The 21,189-nt window shown below is 42.6% G+C and overlaps 1 protein-coding gene across 1 annotated transcript in view; it reads right to left on the bottom strand.

Moving 5' to 3' along the window:
* XPNPEP3 (X-prolyl aminopeptidase 3) overlaps window positions 1-21,189 on the bottom strand; it is a 70,746-nt gene that overhangs the window by 23,983 nt on the left and 25,574 nt on the right. Inside the window, exons 3-4 of the mRNA XM_025400529.1 lie at window positions 19,549-19,956; window positions 15,240-15,442 (exon numbers count right to left, since the gene is read on the bottom strand). Of these exons, the coding sequence (XP_025256314.1) occupies window positions 15,240-15,442; window positions 19,549-19,956 (611 nt within the window). The remainder of the gene's footprint in view (window positions 1-15,239; window positions 15,443-19,548; window positions 19,957-21,189) is intronic.

Here is a 21,189-nt window from a genome sequence, read left to right on the forward strand (position 1 = left end):
CCGCCACCTTGCCCTGCTAGTTTTTTGTATGTTTTAGTAGAGATGGGGTTTCACGTGTTAGCCAGGATGGTCTTGATCTCCTGACCTCGTGATCCGCCCGTCTCGGCCTCCCAATGTGCTGGGATTACAGGCTTGAGCCACCACGCCCGACCAAAAAGTTCTTTAAATATTCTAGATACTAGTAGAACCTTATCAGATACATGATTTGCAAATATTTTCTCTCATTCCGTTTTTTCACTTTCTTGATAGTGTCCTTTTAAACAATTTTTAAAAAGTTTTTAAAATTCTTTTTTTTTTTAATAAAAAGAGAGGAGGTCTCACTATGTTGCCCAGGCTGCTCTTGAACTCCTGAGTTCAAATGATCTCCCCGCCTTGGCCTCCCAAAGTGCAAAGATTACAGGTATGAGCCACCATGCCCAGTCCCTTTGTTTTTTATTATTTTTAAAAATTATTTTGTTTTGAGACAGGGTCTCACTCCGTTACCCAAGCTGAAGTGCAGTGCTGCGATCTCGGCTCACTGAAGCCTCTGCCTCCCAGGCTCCAGTGATCCTCCCGCCTCAGTCTTGTGAGTAGCTGAAACTACAGGAGCATACCACCATACCCAACTAACTTATTTTTGTATTTTTCATAGAGATGGGGTTTTTCCATGTTGCTCAGGCTGGTCTCAAACTCCTGGGCTCAAGAGATCCGCCCACCTTGGCCTCCCAAAGTGTTGGGATTACAGGCGTGAGCCACCGCGCTCAGCCTTTTCATTTATTTTTAAATTAAATTGTTTAATTAATTACTTTGTTTTTGAGACAGAGTCTTGCTCTGTTGCCCAGGCTGGAGGGTAGTGGTGTGATCTTGGCTCACTGCAACCTCCGCCTCCCAGGTTCAAGAAATTCTCCTGTCTCAGCCTCCCAAGTAGCTGGGATTACAGGCATCCACCACTATACCTGGCTAATTTTCTGTATTTTTAGTAGAGACAGGGTTTCACTATGTTGGCCAGGCTGGTCTGGAACTCCTGACCTCAGGTGATCTGCCCACCTCAGCCTCTCAAAGTACTGGGATTACAGGCGTGGGTCACCGCGCCTGGCCTTTTTTTTTCCTCTAAGGCTGTTTCTCAGTGTGAGAAAAGTGTCCTTTGACGTACAGAAGTTTTAAACATTGATAAATTCTAATTTATCTACTTTTTCTTTTGGTGCCTGTACTTTTGGTATCATACTTAAGAATCCTTTGGCAAATCCAAGGTCAGGAAGATTCACCCTTATGTTTTTCCCTAATAGTTTTATAATTTTAGCTCTTAAGTTTAGGTCACTGATCCATTTTATTTATTTATTTACTTAATTTGTGAGAAAGAGTCTTGCTCTATTGCCCAGGCTGGAATGCAGTGGTGTAATCTTGGCTCACTGCAATCTCCGCCTCCTGGTCTGGGTTCAAGTGATTCTCCTATTGCCACACGGCAGCCTGGGAACAAAGGGAGACTCTGCCTCCCGAGTACTCAGGATTACAGGCATATGCCACCACACTTGGCTAATTAATTTTTAGATAACGTATGAAGTAGGGGTACAACTTCATTTCTTTTTTTTTTTTTTTTTTTTTTGAGACAGAGTCTCGCTCTGTCACCAGACTGGAGTGCAGTAGCATGATCTTGGCTCACTGCAACTTCCACCTCCCAGGTTCAAGCAATTCTCCTGCCTCAGCCTCCCAAGTAGCTGGGATTACAGGTGCCCGCCACCACATCCAGCTAATTTTTGTATTTTTAGTAGAGATGAGGTTTCACCATGTTGGCCAGGATGGTCTTATCTCTTGACCTCGTATCTGCCCACCCTGGCCTCCCAAAGCGCTGGGATTACAGGTGTGAGCCACCGTGCCCAGTCACAACTTCATTCTTTTGCATGTGGATATCCAGCTGTCCCAGCACAACTGACTCATTTTTTAAAAAATTCATCCTTGGTTTGCTATGGTACATGTTTGAAATCATGGAGTGTGGAAATGATAGACCCTGAACTTCATGAGCTAGCAAAATGGATTCGGAGGGAATTCTGAATTGCTGGTAGGTCTAAATATTCAGTAGTTTGGTTAGTGCCTTCAGTGCTGGCTGAAAGTAAGCTCAGAATCTCTTTTAGATCAGCTTCTCTTTTTGATCAACAGATGGAGCTCCAACCCAAAGAAACTGTCCTACTATCATTTTTTTTTTTTTTTTTTTGATGAGTCAACTGAGACCAACCACAGCTAAAATAATTCGAGCACAGCGATGGGTAAAAAAACACGGATATAAGGGGCTATTCAGTGAAGAAAATGAGCCATTTTCTAGATTACTACATGCAATACCTTGAGGAACTCTTGTTAAAAATGGTTCCTGAGAATTTTAGATCAAAGAACAGTATCTCTCATTCTGAATACTGCTGAGTGAGAGAGAATGGTTCACAGGGAAACCCCTAGTTTATTAAAATGGATGAAGGGAGGGGCCTATCATATGTTATCTAGATATGGGCGACTGTCCTGCCCCTCCCTTGTCATACAGTCAGTGCCTCCTGAAGCTGCAGAAATGCTGTGGATGCAGACAGTATGGTTCTGGTTGTATGAGGACAGAAATGAACTCCATTATGGGCTACCCCTCACCCAGGTTATGACTGATACTGTGATAAAAGGCATCCACCAGCATGAACTTCATATGTGACTTTGCTGTTAGATCTCAGGAAGATGTAAAAAGGCAGTTTAAGATCTTTTATCCCAACTTCCTGGATAATAAAAAGATAGTAAGTTTAGGACTTTACAAAAGAAATAAAATCAAGAAAGAAAGGGGGCATGAAAAAGAATAAGGTTAGACCCTTAGTTTACACCATATATAAATATTAACTCAAAATGGGTCAAAGACCTAAACAAAAAACTATAAAACTCTTAGAAGAAAACACAGGGGAATATCTTTATGACACTGGGTTTGGTAATATTTTCTTGGATATGACACCAAAAGCACAGTTAACAACAACAAAAAAACAAACTGGACTTTATAAAAATTAAAAAATCTTGAGCATTAAAGAATGCCATCAATAGTAAAAAGCCAACCCTCATAATGGGAGAATATTTGCAAACTATATATCAGATTAGTAATTAATATCAAAAACATATAAGGAATTCCTACAACTCAACAACAAAAATACCCAGCCCGATTTAAAAAATGGGCAAAGGAACTGAACTGGTATTTATCAAATAAGATATACAAATGACCAATAAACACAGGAAAATATCCTCAACATGTTAAGGAAATGCAAAAAGAAACTATGAGATGTCATTTCATACCCGTTAAGGTGGCTAGTACTCAAAAGGCAGAAAATAACAAGCATTGATTGGCAAGAATGTAGAAAAACCGGAACCCCTGTACATTGCTGGTAGAAATGTAAAGTGGTCCATGTGCTGTGGAAAACTGGATGGTGGTTTCTCAAAAAATTAAACATATAATCAGGAGGCTGAGGTGGGAAGATCACATGAGCCCAGGAGATGGAGGTTGCAGTGAGCTAAGATGGTGCTGCTGCACTCCAGCCTGGGAACAAATGGAGACTCCGTCTCAAAAAAAGAAAAAAAAAACTAAACACAGAATCACCACAGATCTAACAATTCTACTTCTGGGTATATACCCCAAAGAACTGAAAGCAGGGACCTGAACAATTATTTGTAAACCCAGGTACATACCAGCATTAGTCATCATAGCCCAAAAGATGGAAACAACCCAAGTGTCCAAAGACAGATGAAAAGATGAAGGAAACGTCTATACATACAATGGAATAGCATTCAGCCACAGAGGAATGTCATTGTGATAAATGCTACAAAATGGATGAACTCTGAAAACATTTTACTAAGTGAAGTAAGCCAGTCACAAAAAGACAAATACCGTATGCTTCTACTTATATAAAGTAGCTAGAATAGGCAGAGTCACAGAAAAAGTAAAAGTTACCAGGGGCTGGGAGGAGGGGAGAATGGGAAGTTATTATTTATTGAGTAAATTTCTATTTGGGATGATAAAAAAGTCTGAAAAAAGATAGTAGTAATGGTCACACACAGTATGAATATACCTAATGTCACTGAATTTCCATTTTTAGCCATTTTTAAGACATGCATTTAAAAATGGCTAAAATGGTAAATTTTTTTTTTTTTTTTTGAGAGTCTCACTCTGTTGCCTAGTCTGGAGTGCAATAGCATGATCTCAGCTCACTGCAACTTCCACCTCCCAAGTTGCTGGGATTACAGGCATGTGTCACCACACCCGGCTAATTTTTTGTATTTTTAGTAGAAACGGGGTTTTGCCTTGTTGCCCAGGCTGGTCTCAAACTCCTGGCCTCAAGTGATTTGCCTGCCTCAGCCTCCCAGAGTGCTGGAATTACAGGCATGCGCCACCGTGCTCGGCCTAAAATGATAAAATTTTATATGCATCTCACCACAATTAAATAAAAAACACATAAAGGCCAGGCGTGGTGGCTCATGCCTGTAATCCCAGCACTTTGGGAGGCCCAGGTGGGCAGAGTGCTCAAGCTCAGGACCTCATGGCCAACATGATGAAACCCTGTTTCTCCAAAAATAATGATACAAAAATTGACAAAGGCCAACCCTGATAGAATTTTACAGGAAGGTTTGGAATCCACTACTGCCTGTCATTAAACTCCTCAGACTATAAAAATCCCAAGGCAGATATGTTTATTATCTGAGTTAAAAGGAAGTTCAGAAAGAGAAAGGTTCCAATGAGTCTCTAACATCAGATGTCAAAATGCTGTGTTTTAATACCAGCATAGTAATAAATGAAGAATATTGATATGCAGGCCAGGATCTCATAACCCCAACTCCTGGCAGGGAACACAAGACCTTTCACAAATGTGTGAGTAAAATGCCCTGGAGGTGGAGAAGAAACTCTTTTACGTCTACTGGACAGAGTAAGACAGTGTACAATACTCTCTGGGCCTCTTAATGAAGCATTTACGAATGACAGAATTAACTCATGGGATGTGGGGATGCTGCTGTGAAAGGGATAAAAAGTCTGGTTAGAAGTCTGCATAGCTCAGTTGCTCGAGCATCAGATTTTTAATCTGAGAGTCCAGGGTTCAAGTCTGTAATTCAATTTTTTTTTTTTTTTTTTTTTTTGAGACGGAGTCTTGCGCTGTGTCACCCAGGCTGGAGTACAGTGGCGCGATCTCGGCTCACTGCAAGCTCCGCCTCCCAGGTTCAGGCCATTCTCCTGCCTCAGCCTCCGAGTAGCTGGGACTACAGGCGCCCGCCACCACGCCCGGCTAGTTTTTTGTATTTTTAGTAGAGACAGGGTTTCACCATGTTAGCCAGGATGGTCTCGATCTCCTGACCTCGTGATCCGCCCGCCTCGGCCTCCCAAAGTGCTGGGATTACAGGCTTGAGCCACCGTGCCCGGCCGACTCAATTTTTTTTAAAAGTTATAAATTTTTTAATTTAAAAAAGTCTGGGCCGGGCATGGTGGCTCATGCCTGTAATCCCAGTACTTTGGGAGGCAGAGGCAGTTGGATCACCTAAGGTCAGGAGTTCAAGACTAGCCTGGGCAACATGGTGAAACCCCGTCTCTACTAAAAATACAAAAATAAGCCGGGCGTGGTGGTGGGCGTCTGTAATCCCAGCTACTCAGGAGGCTGAGGCAGGAGAATCACTTGAAACCGGGAAGCAGAGGTTGCAGTGAGTCGAGACTGCGCCACTGCACTCCAGCCTGGGCGACAGATCAAAACTTTGTCTCAAAAAAAAAAAAAAGAAAAGAAAAGAAAAGTAGTAATCTCTATTGGGAAAAAAAAAAAAAAAAAGAAATGCATTTCAATAAGATGGACAATGTCCAAAGAAGCTGTGTTCTTTGGAATAAACTATATGCAGCATGCTACCAGGGGATCTATGTGAAAGAATCATCAGATTCATGAGCAAGTAGTCTTTTCCCCCTAGGATCCCTCCTTTCTATTATTTGCCCATGAATGCCAGGCAACTGGACTGCTTCACAGATGACTGTTCTAGAACTGAGGGCAATTCTGTATGAAAAGTAGATGTTCAGAGTCCAGCAGAAAGTAAAATCCTATGGAAAAAGTTAAGTACAAGTTGGTCAACAGGGCTGAATTACAGGCTACAATCATAGTCCCGATAGAAGAACTGGACACAAAAGCCCTATTATTTGGGTAAATATTGATTTTTGGGCTGTCACTAATGGACTTGGAATTGGTCTAACAAGTGGGTCACAAATAACTGGACAATAAAAGAGCCCTCCATGTGAGGAGCTGCTCTTTGGAAATCTCTATGAAAATTCTGAGGGAAAAATCAAAGTAGGGCATGCTGATACCAAAGAAACTCTATGCCAGAATTTTAAGGTGATTGGAACCAACAGTTGATGGCCTAACTTGATCTCTTGAAATGGCAACCAAGTCTATGAAATGGGTGGAGGAACTCAAGTCAACCAGTGATGCACTGAAAAATGACATATACCAGTGGGGTCCACTGAAGCTTAAACTATTCATAAAAATTGTCCTAGCTGCCAACAGTATAGTGCCATTTTCTGTATTTATCCAATTTATCTCCCTATGATTGGACTACCTCAATAGCTGACTGAGGAAGTTTCCTTCAGCGGGAAAGGTTTGCATTCAAATTAATAATAAATGCATTTTCTTGACTGCAGTAACCACTGTATTACGCATATGTATATCAAAATATGTTGTACACTTTATATATAAATAAAAAAATTTAAAAATGATTAAGAAAGGCAAGGTTGTTGCTAAGGGGAAGGAAGTCAATAAATGAGTGTACAGAAGCTCGACAGATGCTTCTGGTGCCTCAAGAGATGCTTAAAGCAAGAGAATAATATTCTCTCTTTGCTTTAACTCAGATACCCCTTGGGGTGAAGAACTTATGAAATCCCTTCCTTTTTAAGAAATAGAGTCTTGCTGTGCTGCCTGTGAGTGCAGTGGCTACTCACAGGCACTATCATAGCAGCACCTGTATCACAGTCTACTACAGCTTCTAACTCCTGACATCAAGTGATCCTCCTGCCTCAGCCTCCCGGGTAGTTGGGACTACTGGCATCACCACCATGTCCAGTGTTCTCCTCCTCTTCTGAAGAGCCAAAAAGAGAGCTGGGCAATAGCCAACCTAACAAGCACACTTCCAGGAGTGACATATGTCCTCAAAATGGATGAAGAAATGGAACAGCTGCTGGATGTGGTGGCTCACACCTGTAATCCCAAAACTTTGGGAGGCCACACAGGCGGATTACCTGAGGTTGCGAGTTCTAGATCAGCCTGACCAATATGGAGAAACCCCATCTCTACTAAAAATACAAAATTAGCCAGGCGTAGTGGCACATGCCTATAATACCAGCTACCTGGGAGGCAGAGGCAGGAGAATCACCTGAACCTGGGAGGCGGAGGTTGTGGGGAGCTGAGATTATGCCATTGCACTCCAGCCAGGGCAACAAGAGCGAAACTCCATCTCAAAACACAAAAACAAAAAACAAAAAGAAATGGTACAGCTATCCATGACTATGTGGAATAATACAAATAAGGCTATATCTTGATTCCTGTTTCACAGGATACATCTTTTTTTTTTTTTTTTTTGAGTTGGAGTTTCACTCTTATTGCCCAGGCTGGAGTGCAATGGTGCTATCTCTGCTGACTGCAACCTCCACCTTCTGGATTCAGGTGATTCTCCTGCCTCAGCCTCCTGAGTAGCTGGGATTATAGGGATGTACCAACACGCCTGGCTAATTTTGTTTTTATTTTTGTTTTGTTTTGTTTTTGAGACAGAGTCTGGCTCTGTTGCCCAGGCTGGAGTGCAGTGGCCGGATCTCAGCTCACTGCAAGCCCTGCCTCCCGGGTTCACGCCATTCTCCTGCCTCAGCCTCCCGAGTAGCTGGGACTACAGGCGCCCACCACCTCGCCTGGCTAATTTTTTTTGTATTTTAGTAGAGACGGGGTTTCACCGTGTTAGCCAGGATGGTCTCGATCTCCTGACCTCGTGATCCGCCTGTCTCGGCCTCCCAAAGTGCTGGAATTACAGGCTTGAGCCACCGCGCCCGGCCTAATTTTGTATTTTTAGTAGAGACTGGGTTTCTCCGTATCAGTCAGGCTGGTCTCGAACTCCCAACCTCAGGTGATCCGCCTGCCTCGGCCTCTCAAAGTGCTGGGATTACAGGCATGAGCAGCTGGCCGGATGTATCTATTATAAAGGATCTGTGTTAGGAAAGCAACCTGTGAGAATATTTAGCGAGTTAAATTTGAAAATCAATGAATAATCATCTCAGTTAGCACCTATAACCATTAATTGAGACGATAAAGGTTTTACAAAGCTACCAGAATATGATAGAATGCTATCTCATGCCATGTTCCATCTATTATAATATCTGTAAAAATAGCTATTTGCATTGTTATTGTGGGTGAATAGGCATAAGGAGGTAGAGAGAAAATTGGGATACTTGGCTCAGTAACAAAAAGAAATAACAAGGTATAACCTGGTGGGCCTACATTTCTGAGAATTCAAAACTCAATGTGGATGATTCTGGAAAGCATATTCAAACGACTCTATTTAGATGTGACTACCACTCATATGACCTAAGCCTGGGGGACTCAATATTTTGGGGTCTCAAATTTATTTCCTAGCTGTAGTAAAGCAGTTGTACAAATGAAACAGTTGTACAAATATTAGTTGTACTAATATTTAATGGTGACAACATGTTATGTTCCCATACTCAAAATAAGAGCCTTAGTGGAATTAGGAGCCAGGCTAGGAGCAACTGGCAGGTGGATTTGTTTTTAATGAGGAAAGACATACTGATAAAATAATTTGCTGGCCGGCCATGGTGGCTCACACCTGTAATCCCAGCACTTTGGGAGGCCAAGGCGAGTGGATCACAAGGTCAAGAGATTGAGACCATCCTGGCCAACATGGCGAAACCCTGTCTCTACTAAAAATACAAAAACATTAGCTGGGCATGGTAGTGCATGCCTGTAGTCCCAGCTACTTGGGAAGCTGAGGCAGGAGAATTGCTTGAACCCAGGAAGCGGAGGATGCAGTGAGCCGAGATCGCGCCACTGCTCTCCAGCCTGGTGACGGAGCGAGATTCCATCTCAAAAAAAAAAAAAAAAAAGACAAAGAAATAGATTTGCCAATGCCAATAGGGCGCCTTGAAGACATCCTATTTCAAGAGTAAGAAAAAAAGTGGCAAGCTGAAATGACAGACAGTGCTATCAAAATGGGTCTTAACAATTTACAGCATGCATGATGACAACATGCCCAAACCAACCCAACAACAGGAATAAGCTTGCATGTGAACACAAGCTGCATTACAGATACCTTAATTTAAGTGGAGTCCAAGGGATACCAAGCACGACTGCCAGTGATTCATTCCCATGGCAGAACCCCATGTTGTGCATGCATGGGAGACTTGGACCCTCTGGTCTATGGAAATTCTAACTAAAGGATGCAACCGGTTGAGGTGCTTTTTAACAGCTCCAACAATGCAACTGAGTGCCAAGCATTCTTTTCCTGTAGTGCAGTTTGTGGATCCTGGACAAACTTTAAACAGGACTAGGGTCGTGTCATGTCTTCTCTTCTCTTCTCTTGTTTCTTTTGCTCTGTCACCCAGGATGGAGTGCAGTGGCGCTATCTCTGCTCACTGCAACCTCTGCCTCCCGGGTTCAAGCGATTCTCCTGCCTCAGCCTCCCAAGTAGCTAGGACTACAGGTGCCCGTCACCACAGTCGGCTAATTTTTTTGTATTTTTAGTGGAGACGGGGTTTCACCGTCTTAGCCAGGCTGGTCTTGATCTCCTGACCTCGTGATCTGCCAGCCTCAGCCTCCCAAAGTGCTGGGATTACAGGCGTGAGCCACTGTGCCCAGCTAAACCATGTAACCAGTGGCATGATCATGGCTTACTGCAGCCTTGACTTCCTGGGCTCAAGTGATCTTTCCATGTCAGCCTCCCAAGTACTTGGGACTACAGGCATGTGCCACCACATCCAGCTAATTAAAACATTTTTGTTTGTAGAAATGGGGTCTTACTATGAGGCTGAGGTTGGTTTCAAACTCCTGAGCTCAAGTGATCCACCCATCTTGGCCTCCCGAAGTGCTGGGATTACAAGTATGAGTCTCCACATCTGGCTAAATCATGTAACTTTTCGAGAAGAAAATCTGGCTGTTTTCAAGATGTTTTGAATCTTGAAATAGCAGAGATATGGTCTCTGATCTAGACTCCTATGAGAAATAATATATGGTATATAAGAAGAGGTAAATTGCACAGGGAGGGACAAAATAATTACACCATGATTTTGTCTTCTTTTATTTATTTCTTTATTGAGACAGGGTCTCACTCTGTCACCCAGGCTGGAGTGCAGTGGTGCAATCTCAGCTCACTGCAGCCTTGACCTCCCTGGGCTCATGTGATCCTCCCATTTCAGCCTCCTGAGGAGCTGGGACTATAGGTGCATACCACCATGCCCAGCTAATTTTTTTGTATTTTGCAGAGACAGGGTTTTACCATGTTGCCCTGGCTGGTCTTGGACTCCTGGGCTTAAGTGATCTGCCCGCTTTGGCCTCCCAAAGTGTTGGGAGTATAGGCGTGAGCCACTGCATCCAGCTGTCTTATTTGTTAATTTTATTTTTTTAATTTTTATTATTCTTTTTTGAGATGGGGTCTCACTCTGTTGCCCAGGCTGGAGTGCAGTGGCACGATCAAATCTCACTGCAGCTTCAACTGCCCCAGCTCAAGTGATCCTCCTTCCTCAGCCTCCCAAGCAGCTGGGACCACAACACCTGGCTATTTTAAAAAATCTTTTGTAGAGATGGGGTCTCTCCCTGTTGCCCAGGCTAGTCTTGAACTCCTGAGCATAAGTGATTCTCCTGCCTCATCCTCCCAAAGTGCTGGGATTACAGGTGTGAGCCATCACACCTGGCCTTAATTTTTATTTTAATGTAAGCCTTTAGCAGCTAAATTTTGTCTGACTTCTTGCTTCAATGGTACTGCTACATGATGTAAGATGGGGTCAGGTAAAATTGTATCTTAGGAGCTTATAAAATTTAGTATAATACTGATGATGATGATCAAATATATTGAGAGACTGAATTAAAGTCCTGTTGGAATGTTATCCCTATGGAGGAGAATTGGTTTGATGAATATTTAGACTTGATTAATGATAGATTATTATTTCTAATAACTCAGATATATACCATAAAGTGCAGAAAACCATGGATCAGGGAGTCCAAAGGACTGTACAGTTCATACAAAAACACAAGAAAGTATAATTGGGCCGGGCGCGGTGGCTCAAGCCTGTAATCCCAGCACTTTGGGAGGCTGAGACGGGCGGATCACGAGGTCAGGAGACCATCCTGGCTAACATGGTGAAACCCCGTCTCTACTAAAAAAATACAAAAAACTAGCTGGGCGAGGCGGCAGGCGCCTGTAGTCCCAGCTACTCGGGAGGCTGAAGCAGGAGAATGGCGGGAACCCGGGAGGCGGAGCTTGCAGTGAGCTGAGATCTGGCCACTGCACTCCAGCCCGAGCAACAGAGCGAGACTCCGTCTCAAAAAAAAAAAAAGAAAGTATAATTGGATAATTCAGCTGTCTCTTTAAATCAGTACCAACCCTTCACTGATCATTGTAAATGTTTGGATTCTATGTATGCATGTTTTTAGAGACAGAGTTTGCTTTGTCACCCAGGTTGGAGTGCAGTGATGTGATAATACTTCACTGCAACCTTAAACTCTTGGTCTAAAGTGATCCTTCTGCCTCAGCCTCCAGAGTAAGTAGGACTACAGGCGTATGCCACAATGCCTGGCTAATTAAAATATAGTTTTTTTTGTAGAGGTGAGGTCTTGCCATGTTGCCAGGCTGGTCTCTAACTCCTTGCTGCCTCACGTGATCCTCCCACCTTGGCCTTAGTGCTGAGATTATAGGGGTGAGCCACTGTGCCCTGCTTGTCTATATATTTTATCTATATGATATTGAGAAGTGAAGTTAACTGTTGTCAACTCAGGATTACTGTTTTATCAAAAAATAGAGTTAATATTGGTTATGGGGGCAGAGTGAACTGTTCTGCTAATTCTGGGCTTAGAATTAGCCAGAGCTATTTTGCTAAAGTTCCTTCCTTGGTCAAGGTGTGGCAGGAAATATACTGATTGAAATTGTTAAGAGGAAGCTGGGCATGGTGGCTCATGCCTGTGATCTTAGTGTTTTGGGAGGCTGAGGACGGAAGATCTCTTGAGGCCAGGAGTTCAATACCAGCCTGGGTAATATAGTGAGAACCCATCTCTACAAAAACCTAAAAAATTAGCCAGGCGTGGTGGTATGTGCCTGTAATCCAAGCTACTCAGGAGGCTGAGGCAAGAGTCTCCCTTTTTTTTTTTTTTTTTTTTTTTTTTTTGAGACGGAGTCTCGCGCTGTGTCACCCAGGCTGGAGTGCAGTGGCACGATCTCGGCTCACTGCAAGCTCCGCCTCCCAGGTTCAGGCCATTCTCCTGCCTCAGCCTCCGAGTAGCTGGGACTACAGGCGCCCGCCACCACGCCCGGCTAGTTTTTTGTATTTTTAGTAGAGACGGGGTTTCACCATGTTAGCCAGGATGGTCTCGATCTCCTGACCTCGTGATCCGCCCGCCTCGGCCTCCCAAAGTGCTGGGATTACAGGCTTGAGCCACCGCGCCCGGCCAAGAGTCTCCCTTAAGTCCAGGAATTCAAGGCTGCAGTAAACTATGATCTCACCATGCACTCCAACCTGAGTGACAGCGAGACACTGTCTCAAAAAGAAAGGAAAAAACAACAAAAAACAAAACAAAACCATTAGGAAGGCAGGAAGCACATAAAAAGATGCCCAATACCACTAATTATTAGGGAAATACAAATCCAAACCACGATAAGATACCACTTCACACCCATTAGGATTGGCTATTACCACAAAAACAGAACAAATGTTGGTGTAGAGTGGAGAAATTGGAACCCTTGGTGTGTTGCTAGTGGGAATGTGAAATGGTGCAGCCACTATGGATAACAGTATGGTGGTGCTCAAGATATTAAACATAAAATTATCATTTGATCTAGCAACTCCAGTTGTGTGTATATACCAAATAGAATTGAAAGAGACTTGAACACAAGATATTTGTACACTTATATTCACAGCAACGTTATTCACAATAGTAAAAAAAAAAAAACGTAGAAGGAAACCAAATGTTTATCAAAGGATGAATGGACAAATAAAATATGGCATATGCATACAATGGAATATTATTCAGTCTTTAAAAATAATGAAGCTGGGCATGGCAGCTCACACCTGTAATCCCAGCACTTTGGGAGGTCAAGGTGGGCGGATTGCTTGAGCTCAGGAGTTCGAGACTAGCCTGGACAACACTGATAAACCCTGTCTCTATAAAAAATTTTAAAAAATTAGCAGGCATGGTGGCATGCGCCCATGGTCCTAGCTACTTGGGAGGCTACGGTGGAAAGATCACTTGAACCCAGGAGGTCGAGACTGCAGTGAGCTGTGATCATGCTACTGCACTCTAGTCTGGGCATCTAAAAAAAAAAAAAAGAATGAAATTCTAACGGAAGAACCTTCAAAACATTATGCTAAGTGAAATAAGCCAGTCACAAAAAGCCAAATGTTGTATGATTCCATTTCTATGCAGTAGCTAGAATAGGCAGATTCATAGAGAAAGGAGAGGTTACTGGGGGCTGGAGGAGGGAGAATGGGAAGTTATGATTTATGTACAGTTTCTATTTGGAATGATGGAAAAAGGCGGGAAAAGTGGGCACAACAATGTGAATATCCTTCATGTCACTGAATTGCAACTTAAAAATGGTCACAATGGCCGGGCGCGGTGACTCAAGCCTGTAATTCCAGCACTTTGGGAGGCCGAGACGGGCAGATCGCGAGGTCAGGAGATCGAGACCATCCTGGCTAATATGGTGAAACCCCGTCTCTACTAAAAAATACAAAAAAAACCTAGCTGGGCAAGGTGGCAGGTGCCTATAGTCCCAGCTACTCGGGAGACTGAGGCAGGAGAATGGCGTAAACCCGGGAGGTGGAGCTTGCAGCGAGCTGAGATCCGGCCACTGCACTCCAGCCTGGGTGACAGAGCGAGACTCTGTCTAAAAAAAAAAAAAAAAAAGGTCACAATGATGTATTTTATATTATGCATATTTCACCACAGTAAAAAATTTTTTTACATTAAGTCAATGGCCAACACCTTGGAGAGAATAAATGAAATAAGGAGTTTTGGGGTAGCCAATGAGATTTATGGTTTACACTTGGTCTCTGTGAAACCTCTGGGGGGGCTTTACTGTTATATAGCAGGAATATGATTATGTGACCAAAAAAACCAAAAATCCCTAGCTGAGATTCCATTTTGGGGTCTCTGATTCTGAGGTATTCTGCTGCATGTGCCATGGACTGAATTGTGTTTCTCCCAGAATTAATGTGTTTAAGCTCTACTCTCTATGTCTTTAGGAGGTAATTAAGGGTGGGGCTCTAATTTGACAGGACTATGGCCATACAAGAAGGCTCTCTTTCATTGTCATGTAAGGACGCAGCAAGAAAGCGGCCTTCTTTAAGCCAGGAGAGCCCTCACCAGAAATGGACCATGATGGCACCTTGATCTTGGACTTCTAGACTGCAAAATTATGAGACAATCAATTTCTCTTGTTTAAGCCATGCAGACTGTGATATTTTGTAATGGCAGCCTGAGCAGAGTATGACAACACTGGTGATTCCTAATCTGTAAGAGAGAGATACATCCTGCCTGGCCCTTACCTAGGGAGGACCATTGAAGCCTGCACCTGGTTTCTCTCGACTCTTTGCTTTGAGATAGCCATTGGCTGTGATAGATATCCTTACTTTCATACTATGATTATTTTTCACCCTTTTCCTATAATAAACTGCAGATCTGTAAGCACTGTCACTTTGGGTCCTGAGTCTTTCTTAGAAGCAAACTGTTTAACTGACGCTATTAGTGTAACTGTAAGGAAAGGAAATAGTATAAATTTCTGTCGTTCTAAGGAGAAATAATTAAGATTGATGGGTAAAAGAACCACCTTCACAGAAAGCAGATTTACTTTGTCTTGCAAGGTATTAAGCAAGTCTCTAGGTATGTTCACTACACACTGGAGCAGAAGCCAGATGCCCATCTGCGGTGAGGAGACTGCTGCATTGGGTATATGGCCTCAAGGTGCTTACTGAACCTTAAGAGCTTATGATTTTTCCAATCTGGAAAAAACTTTTTCAGTAGGAATCATACCTGTGATGTCAGCTTCCCAGCAATCTGCATTCGTTCAATTTCTGCAGGAGATTTGATCAGCCGGAGGCGCTGTATCAGCTGCTGAACACCCTGAACCTTGTTCTTGCTCCTGGCTTTGGCCTCAGTCAAGGGCTGCATATAGTCAGAGTGAAGCTGTGCATGCGAGGGCCTCATCCAGTCATACCAAACCATGTTTGTCTCCGCTTAGAATGAGAAGCCAAAAAATAAATTTAAAACAAAACTACCAGCAACAAGAAATATCAACTGTCATAACAACTTCAACAAGAGTCAAAACTACAAAACCTGTAATGTGGAACTCTAAAGTGTTGAGAGTAAGACTCTCAGGACTGAAGCAGTAAAGGTTTGATTATAAATCACTAAAAAGGTAATTCCCTGGAAATGGCAAGACATTCTAAGACGGAATATCCAGCTTTTCTGCCCCTAAACTTCAGTGTTCTTTATAAAGGACAATACCTGGGACTAAAGCTTTATTCAAGCTTTGATTTTCTCTCTTTCTCTCTCTCTATTTTTGAGACAGAGTCTCGTTCTGTCACCCAGGCTGGAAAGCAGTGGCAAGATCTCAGCTCACTGCAACCTCCATCTCCCAGGTTCAAGCGATTCTTCTGCCTCAGCCTCCCAAGTAGCTGGGACTATGTGCGCCCACCACCACGCCTGGCTAATTTTTGTATTTTCAGTAGAGATGAGGTTTAACCATATTGGCCAGGCTGGTCTCAAACTCCTGACTTTGTGATCCACCCACCTTAGCCTCCCAAAGTGCTGGGATTACAGGCGTGAGTCACCGTGCCTGGCCTTCATTATTAAATTAAACAATTAAAACAACTGTTCTTCACCACCACTTACTGAGCTAGAGGCACCTGTTGAATAATTGCACACAGAAGGACAGAAAAACATAAACATACTCAGATTATGACTTTATGGGTAAAGTGTCCCATCCTTTCACATAATGATCTCAGAACTAGAGGAAAGGGTTCTCCTTCCATTCTGGAGCAATTATTCATTGCTATGGAAACACTACAGTTGATATTTCCTCACTTCTCCCTTTGCATCTGCTATACATTCTCTTTGTAAACAATCACAGTTCAGCTTTCAACGTTAGAGACCTAAGGAAATGGTCTATATTTGCCTAAGATATACGATATAAATGTTCATTATAAAAACGATTTGTACTTAATACCAGATCTACATTTGTTCTTTTTTTCTAACAGTAAGCTATGAACAGTATTCCTAACAATCCAAGTGAGAAGGTTTGTATATTTTATATGACTAAAAAGTACTTTGGGGAAAGTAGAAGGGAAAAAATCCAGAAAACTTCGATTGGATATGCACTAGTAATTCTATGTCCTACATATTTTCATTTTTAAAATACAAATGGTTCTAAATATATACCACATGGGAAACACTTTCCTACTTATGATAGATAGAAATTTAATTGTTGCGTAATTTTTTTTTTTGAGACCGAGTCTTGCTCTGTCGCCCAGGCTGGAGTACGGTGGCGAGATCTCAGCTCACTGCAACCTCCACCTTCCTGGTTCAAGCAATTCCCTCGCTTCAACCTCCCGAGTAGCTGGGATTACAGGCGCACGCCACCATGCCCAGCTAATTTTTTCATATTTTTAGTAGAGACGGGGTTTCACCATGTTGGCCAGACTGGTCTCAAACTCCTGATCTCAGGCAACCCGCCTGCCTTGGCCCCCCAAAGTGCTGGGATTACAGGCGTGAGCCACCGCATCTGGCCAATTGTTGTAATTTTTAAAAAGTAAAACAATCTCTACTACCTATACAAAGTGTATGAAATCATAGCTCACCTTTTTAAAGGTTTTAAAACCTTTAAATAAATGATTTCAGCCAGGCGCGGTGGCTCACGCCTATAATATCCTGGGAGGCTGAGCAGGGGTGGATCGCCTGAGGTCAGGAGTTCGAGACCAGCCTGACTAACATGGTGAAACCTTGTCTCTACTTAAAAAAACCAAAAATTAGCCGGGCATGGTGGTGTGTGCCTGTAATCCCAGCTACACGGGAGGCTGAAGCAGGAGAATTGCTTGAATCTGGGAGGCAGGAGTTGCAGTGCGCCGAGATCGCGCCATTGCACTCCACCCTGGGCAAGAGTAAAACTCTGTCTCAAAAAAAAAAAAAAAAAAAGGAATGGTGACCGAGAAGTACTTTTGAGAAACTGATTTTACATGAGATTGTAACTATAGTGAGTTAATAAAATTTAGACAGTAGAATAGACAACTAGCAACTAATGTAAGAAATAAAAAAGCTACAAAGAAAATGATTCTATGCCCCATATTTATTGTGGATTTTGAAGACATAAGAACATTCAATGAATTGAACAGGCTAATTATCTATAAAATGGAAAATATTTCTATAAATAAAAAGAATTTAATCAGATGTTAGAACTTATTCAAATGAGTATTTTCTCCCAAAAGAGGCTTTAAAGGAAACAGTCTAATATATTTCATGATTGTGAAAAACATTTTTGGAATTTTCTTTTAGAAACTAACTTCAGAAATGATTTATAAGCCATATGAGAAAAATCAAACAAAAACTTTACAATTATACATTATCTTGGCCTGAAATCAGTATTTTTAAACTTGATCATCTATCTTATTTTCCAAATAAGATACTTCAAAAAATAAAATGCTCTCAGAGCTAAAGTTTTATGAGAATTACTAAAGATAGTTTATAATGTGGTGTAGGTTCTGAAAAAATTCCCAGAAGGAAAATCTCAAAACATTCAGAATGATTAAAATTTCACCAGAATAACTGTAGAGAAGGTAATTTCTTCAAGGGACAAGAACTCAACTGTGGCCGGGCACGGTGCCTCACACCTGTAATCCCAGCACTTCAGGAGGCTGAGGTGGGAGGCTCATTTGAGGCCAGGAGTTCAAAACCAGCCTAGGCAACAAAGTGAAACTCCATCTCTACAAAAAATAAAAAAATGAGCCAAACGTGGTGGTGTACCCAGGTAATCCCAGTATTCTGGAGGTTGAGGCAGGAAGACTGCTTGAGCTTTGGGGTTCGAGGTTGCAGTGAGCCATGAGTGTGCCACTATACCTACATCCCAACCTGGGTGACAGTGAGACCCTGCCAAAAAAAAAAAAGAACTCAACTGTATATGAACCACACAGGATCTTGTTAAAATGTAGATTCTGATTCAGTAGCTAGGACGTGGAGACCTGAGATTTTAATTTCTATTACGTATTATGCATTTTAAATTTTAATATGCATTACCAAGTGATTCTGATGCTGTGACGCACGGATCGTTCTTGGAGAACAGTACCTCTTTTAGAAGAGTTGGCAAGAGCACTAAGATAAGAAGTAGTAGTCAAATATCAAGACTGGTCAGTAATCTTGAAGAGTGATCCATGCCCATCCTGTCCCTAATTTATTTTTTGGAGATGGGGCCTCACTACGTTGTGCAGTCTGGACCCGAACTCCTGGCCTCAAGTGATCCTTCTACCTCAGCCTCTTAAGTAGCTGGACTACAGATGCACACCACTGTGTCTGGCTTATCCTTTGCTTTAAAAGAAAATTATCTCTCTGAGATTTCAAACTAGGATAAGTAACAGTCTCCATTAATGAATAATCCAGTGAACATGGAGTTTTTTTTTTTCCATGAAATGTTCTAAAATTCATTGTGGTGATGGTTGCACAATTCCGTGACTATACCAAAAACTCCTGAATTATATACTTTTATTTTATTTATTTATTTTTTTGAGATGGAGTCTTGCTCTGTCGCCTAGGCTGGAGAGCAGTGGTGGGATCTTGGCTCACTGGTTCACTGTAACCTCCTGCAAACGAATAAATGAAATCTTTTTTTTTTTTTTTAAAGACAATCTTGCTTGGTTGCCCAGGCTGGAATGCAGTGGCATGATCTCGGCTCACTGCAACCTCCACCTCCCGGGCTCAAGTGATTCTCCTGCCTGAGCCACCTGAGTAGCTGGGATTACAGGCGCACGCCACTATGCCTGGCTAATTTATGTATTTTTAGTAGAGACGGGGTTTTGCCATGTTGGCCAGGTTGGTCTTGAACTCCTGGCCTCAAGGAACCTGTCTGCCTCAGCCTCCCAAAGTGCTGGGATTACAAGTGTGAGCCAATGCAGCAGGCATAAATGAAATCTTTAAAGAAGCTCAATCTTCTGGAAAAGGCTTTCATTTCTTTCATGGTGCTCATGGTCTTTTCACGGTGGTGCTATGATAATGAAATTAAAGACTTGTCTAAACAGGCAAGAAAGGTCTTAATCCTAATCTGGTTTGTAATGTGACTTCTGCTCCCATTTGTTACCTTTCATTTTTGGTAGAAGATGTTGAAATTCTTCTAGCGTATAGGCTTCGTCCACTCCAGTTAGAGCTATTGCTCCATCAGTGCCAGATCGTGGACCATCCCAAAGTTCTCGACTGGGATCTCGCCGAGGCACAAAAAGAATGGCTTTGTGTGATGGTAACTGTTTGCCAGGGAGGCTTTGAAGGACAAGAATGCTATCAGGCTCTTGGAATCCACACAGGTACAGGAAATTGTTGTCCTGGTGGAAAATATAGGGAATATCGTTGCTCATGTAGTATGTAGGGTTGGAGAGCACAACCACCGTCTGGTCTGTCCCGCTGTGCCCTTGAGCTTCCTTCTGGATCAGAGACATTAGTTTGTGTCTGCGAAGTGCATATTCCACCTGAGATAGTCCTGGAGTTACCTCCCCTAGAAATGACAAATAAAAGGGATGCTTTACATTTCTGCAATGCCAAAGTACTTAAGGTAGTTTGATATTAGATGGAGATACTCAAGTCCAATTGTTCAACTTATGCCAAATCTCCTCCCAGCACATGGAGAATTAAGGAGATAACCCAGGTTTCAAATTTCTATCCCACTGCAAAAACTTGGAAGAAATGATAGTTGAATGTGGCCCCGCCTGAAATCTGGAATCATGGACCCCTTAGATCTCTTCCAGGTCTTTGGCTCATTCTTTTACTCACTCAGTTATATTCAATGAATATAATTTTTTTTTTTTTTTTTTTTTTTTTGAGACAGAGTTTCGCTCTTGTTGCCCAGGCTAGAGTGCAGTGGCATGATCTCAGCTCACTGAAACCTCTGCCTCTCAGGCTCAAGCAATTCTTCCACCTCAGCCTCCTGAGTAGCTGAGGTGGCTCACGCCTGAAATCCCAGCACTTTGGGAGGCCAAAGCGGGAAGATCACCTGAGGTCAGGAGTTCGAGACCAGCCTGGCCAATATGGTGAAACCTCATCTCTACTAAAAAAACACAAAAATTGGCCGGGCGCGGTGGCTCACGCCTGTAATCCCAGCACTTTGGGAGGCCAAGACGGGCAGATCACGAGGTCAGGAGATCGAGACCATCCTGGTCAACATGGTGAAACCCCGTCTCTACTAAAAATACAAAAAAAATTAGTTGAGTGTGGTGGCGGGCGCCTGTAGTCCCAGCTACTCAGGAGGCTGAGGCAGGAGAATGGCGTAAACCCGGGAGGCAGAGTTTGCAGAGAGCGAGACTCTGTCTCAAAAAAAAAAAAAAAAAAAAAAAAAAAATTAGCCAGGTGTGGTAGTGCACGCCTGTAATCCCAGCTACTCAGGAGGCTGAGGCAGGAGATCGCTTGAACCCAGGAGGTGAAGGTTGCAGTGAGCCAAGACCCCGCCACTGCACTCCAGCCTAGGTGACAGAGCAAGACTGCATCTCAAAAAATAAAAATAAAAATAAAAATAAAAATAATAATAAAATGAAAGTATATAATTCAAGAGTTTTTGGTATAGTCACAGAATTGTGCAACCATCACAATGCATTTTAAAACATTTCAATAAAAAAAAAAAAACCTCCATGTTCATAAGCAGTCACTCCCCATTTTCTCACAATCCCCCAGCCCTTGGCAACTCCTAACCTATTATCTATCTCTATGGATTTGCCTATTGCAGAGATTTTATATA

The sequence above is a fragment of the Theropithecus gelada genome, chromosome 10 (genome assembly GCF_003255815.1).
Source record: "Theropithecus gelada isolate Dixy chromosome 10, Tgel_1.0, whole genome shotgun sequence".
NCBI classification, from domain to species: domain Eukaryota; kingdom Metazoa; phylum Chordata; class Mammalia; order Primates; family Cercopithecidae; genus Theropithecus; species Theropithecus gelada.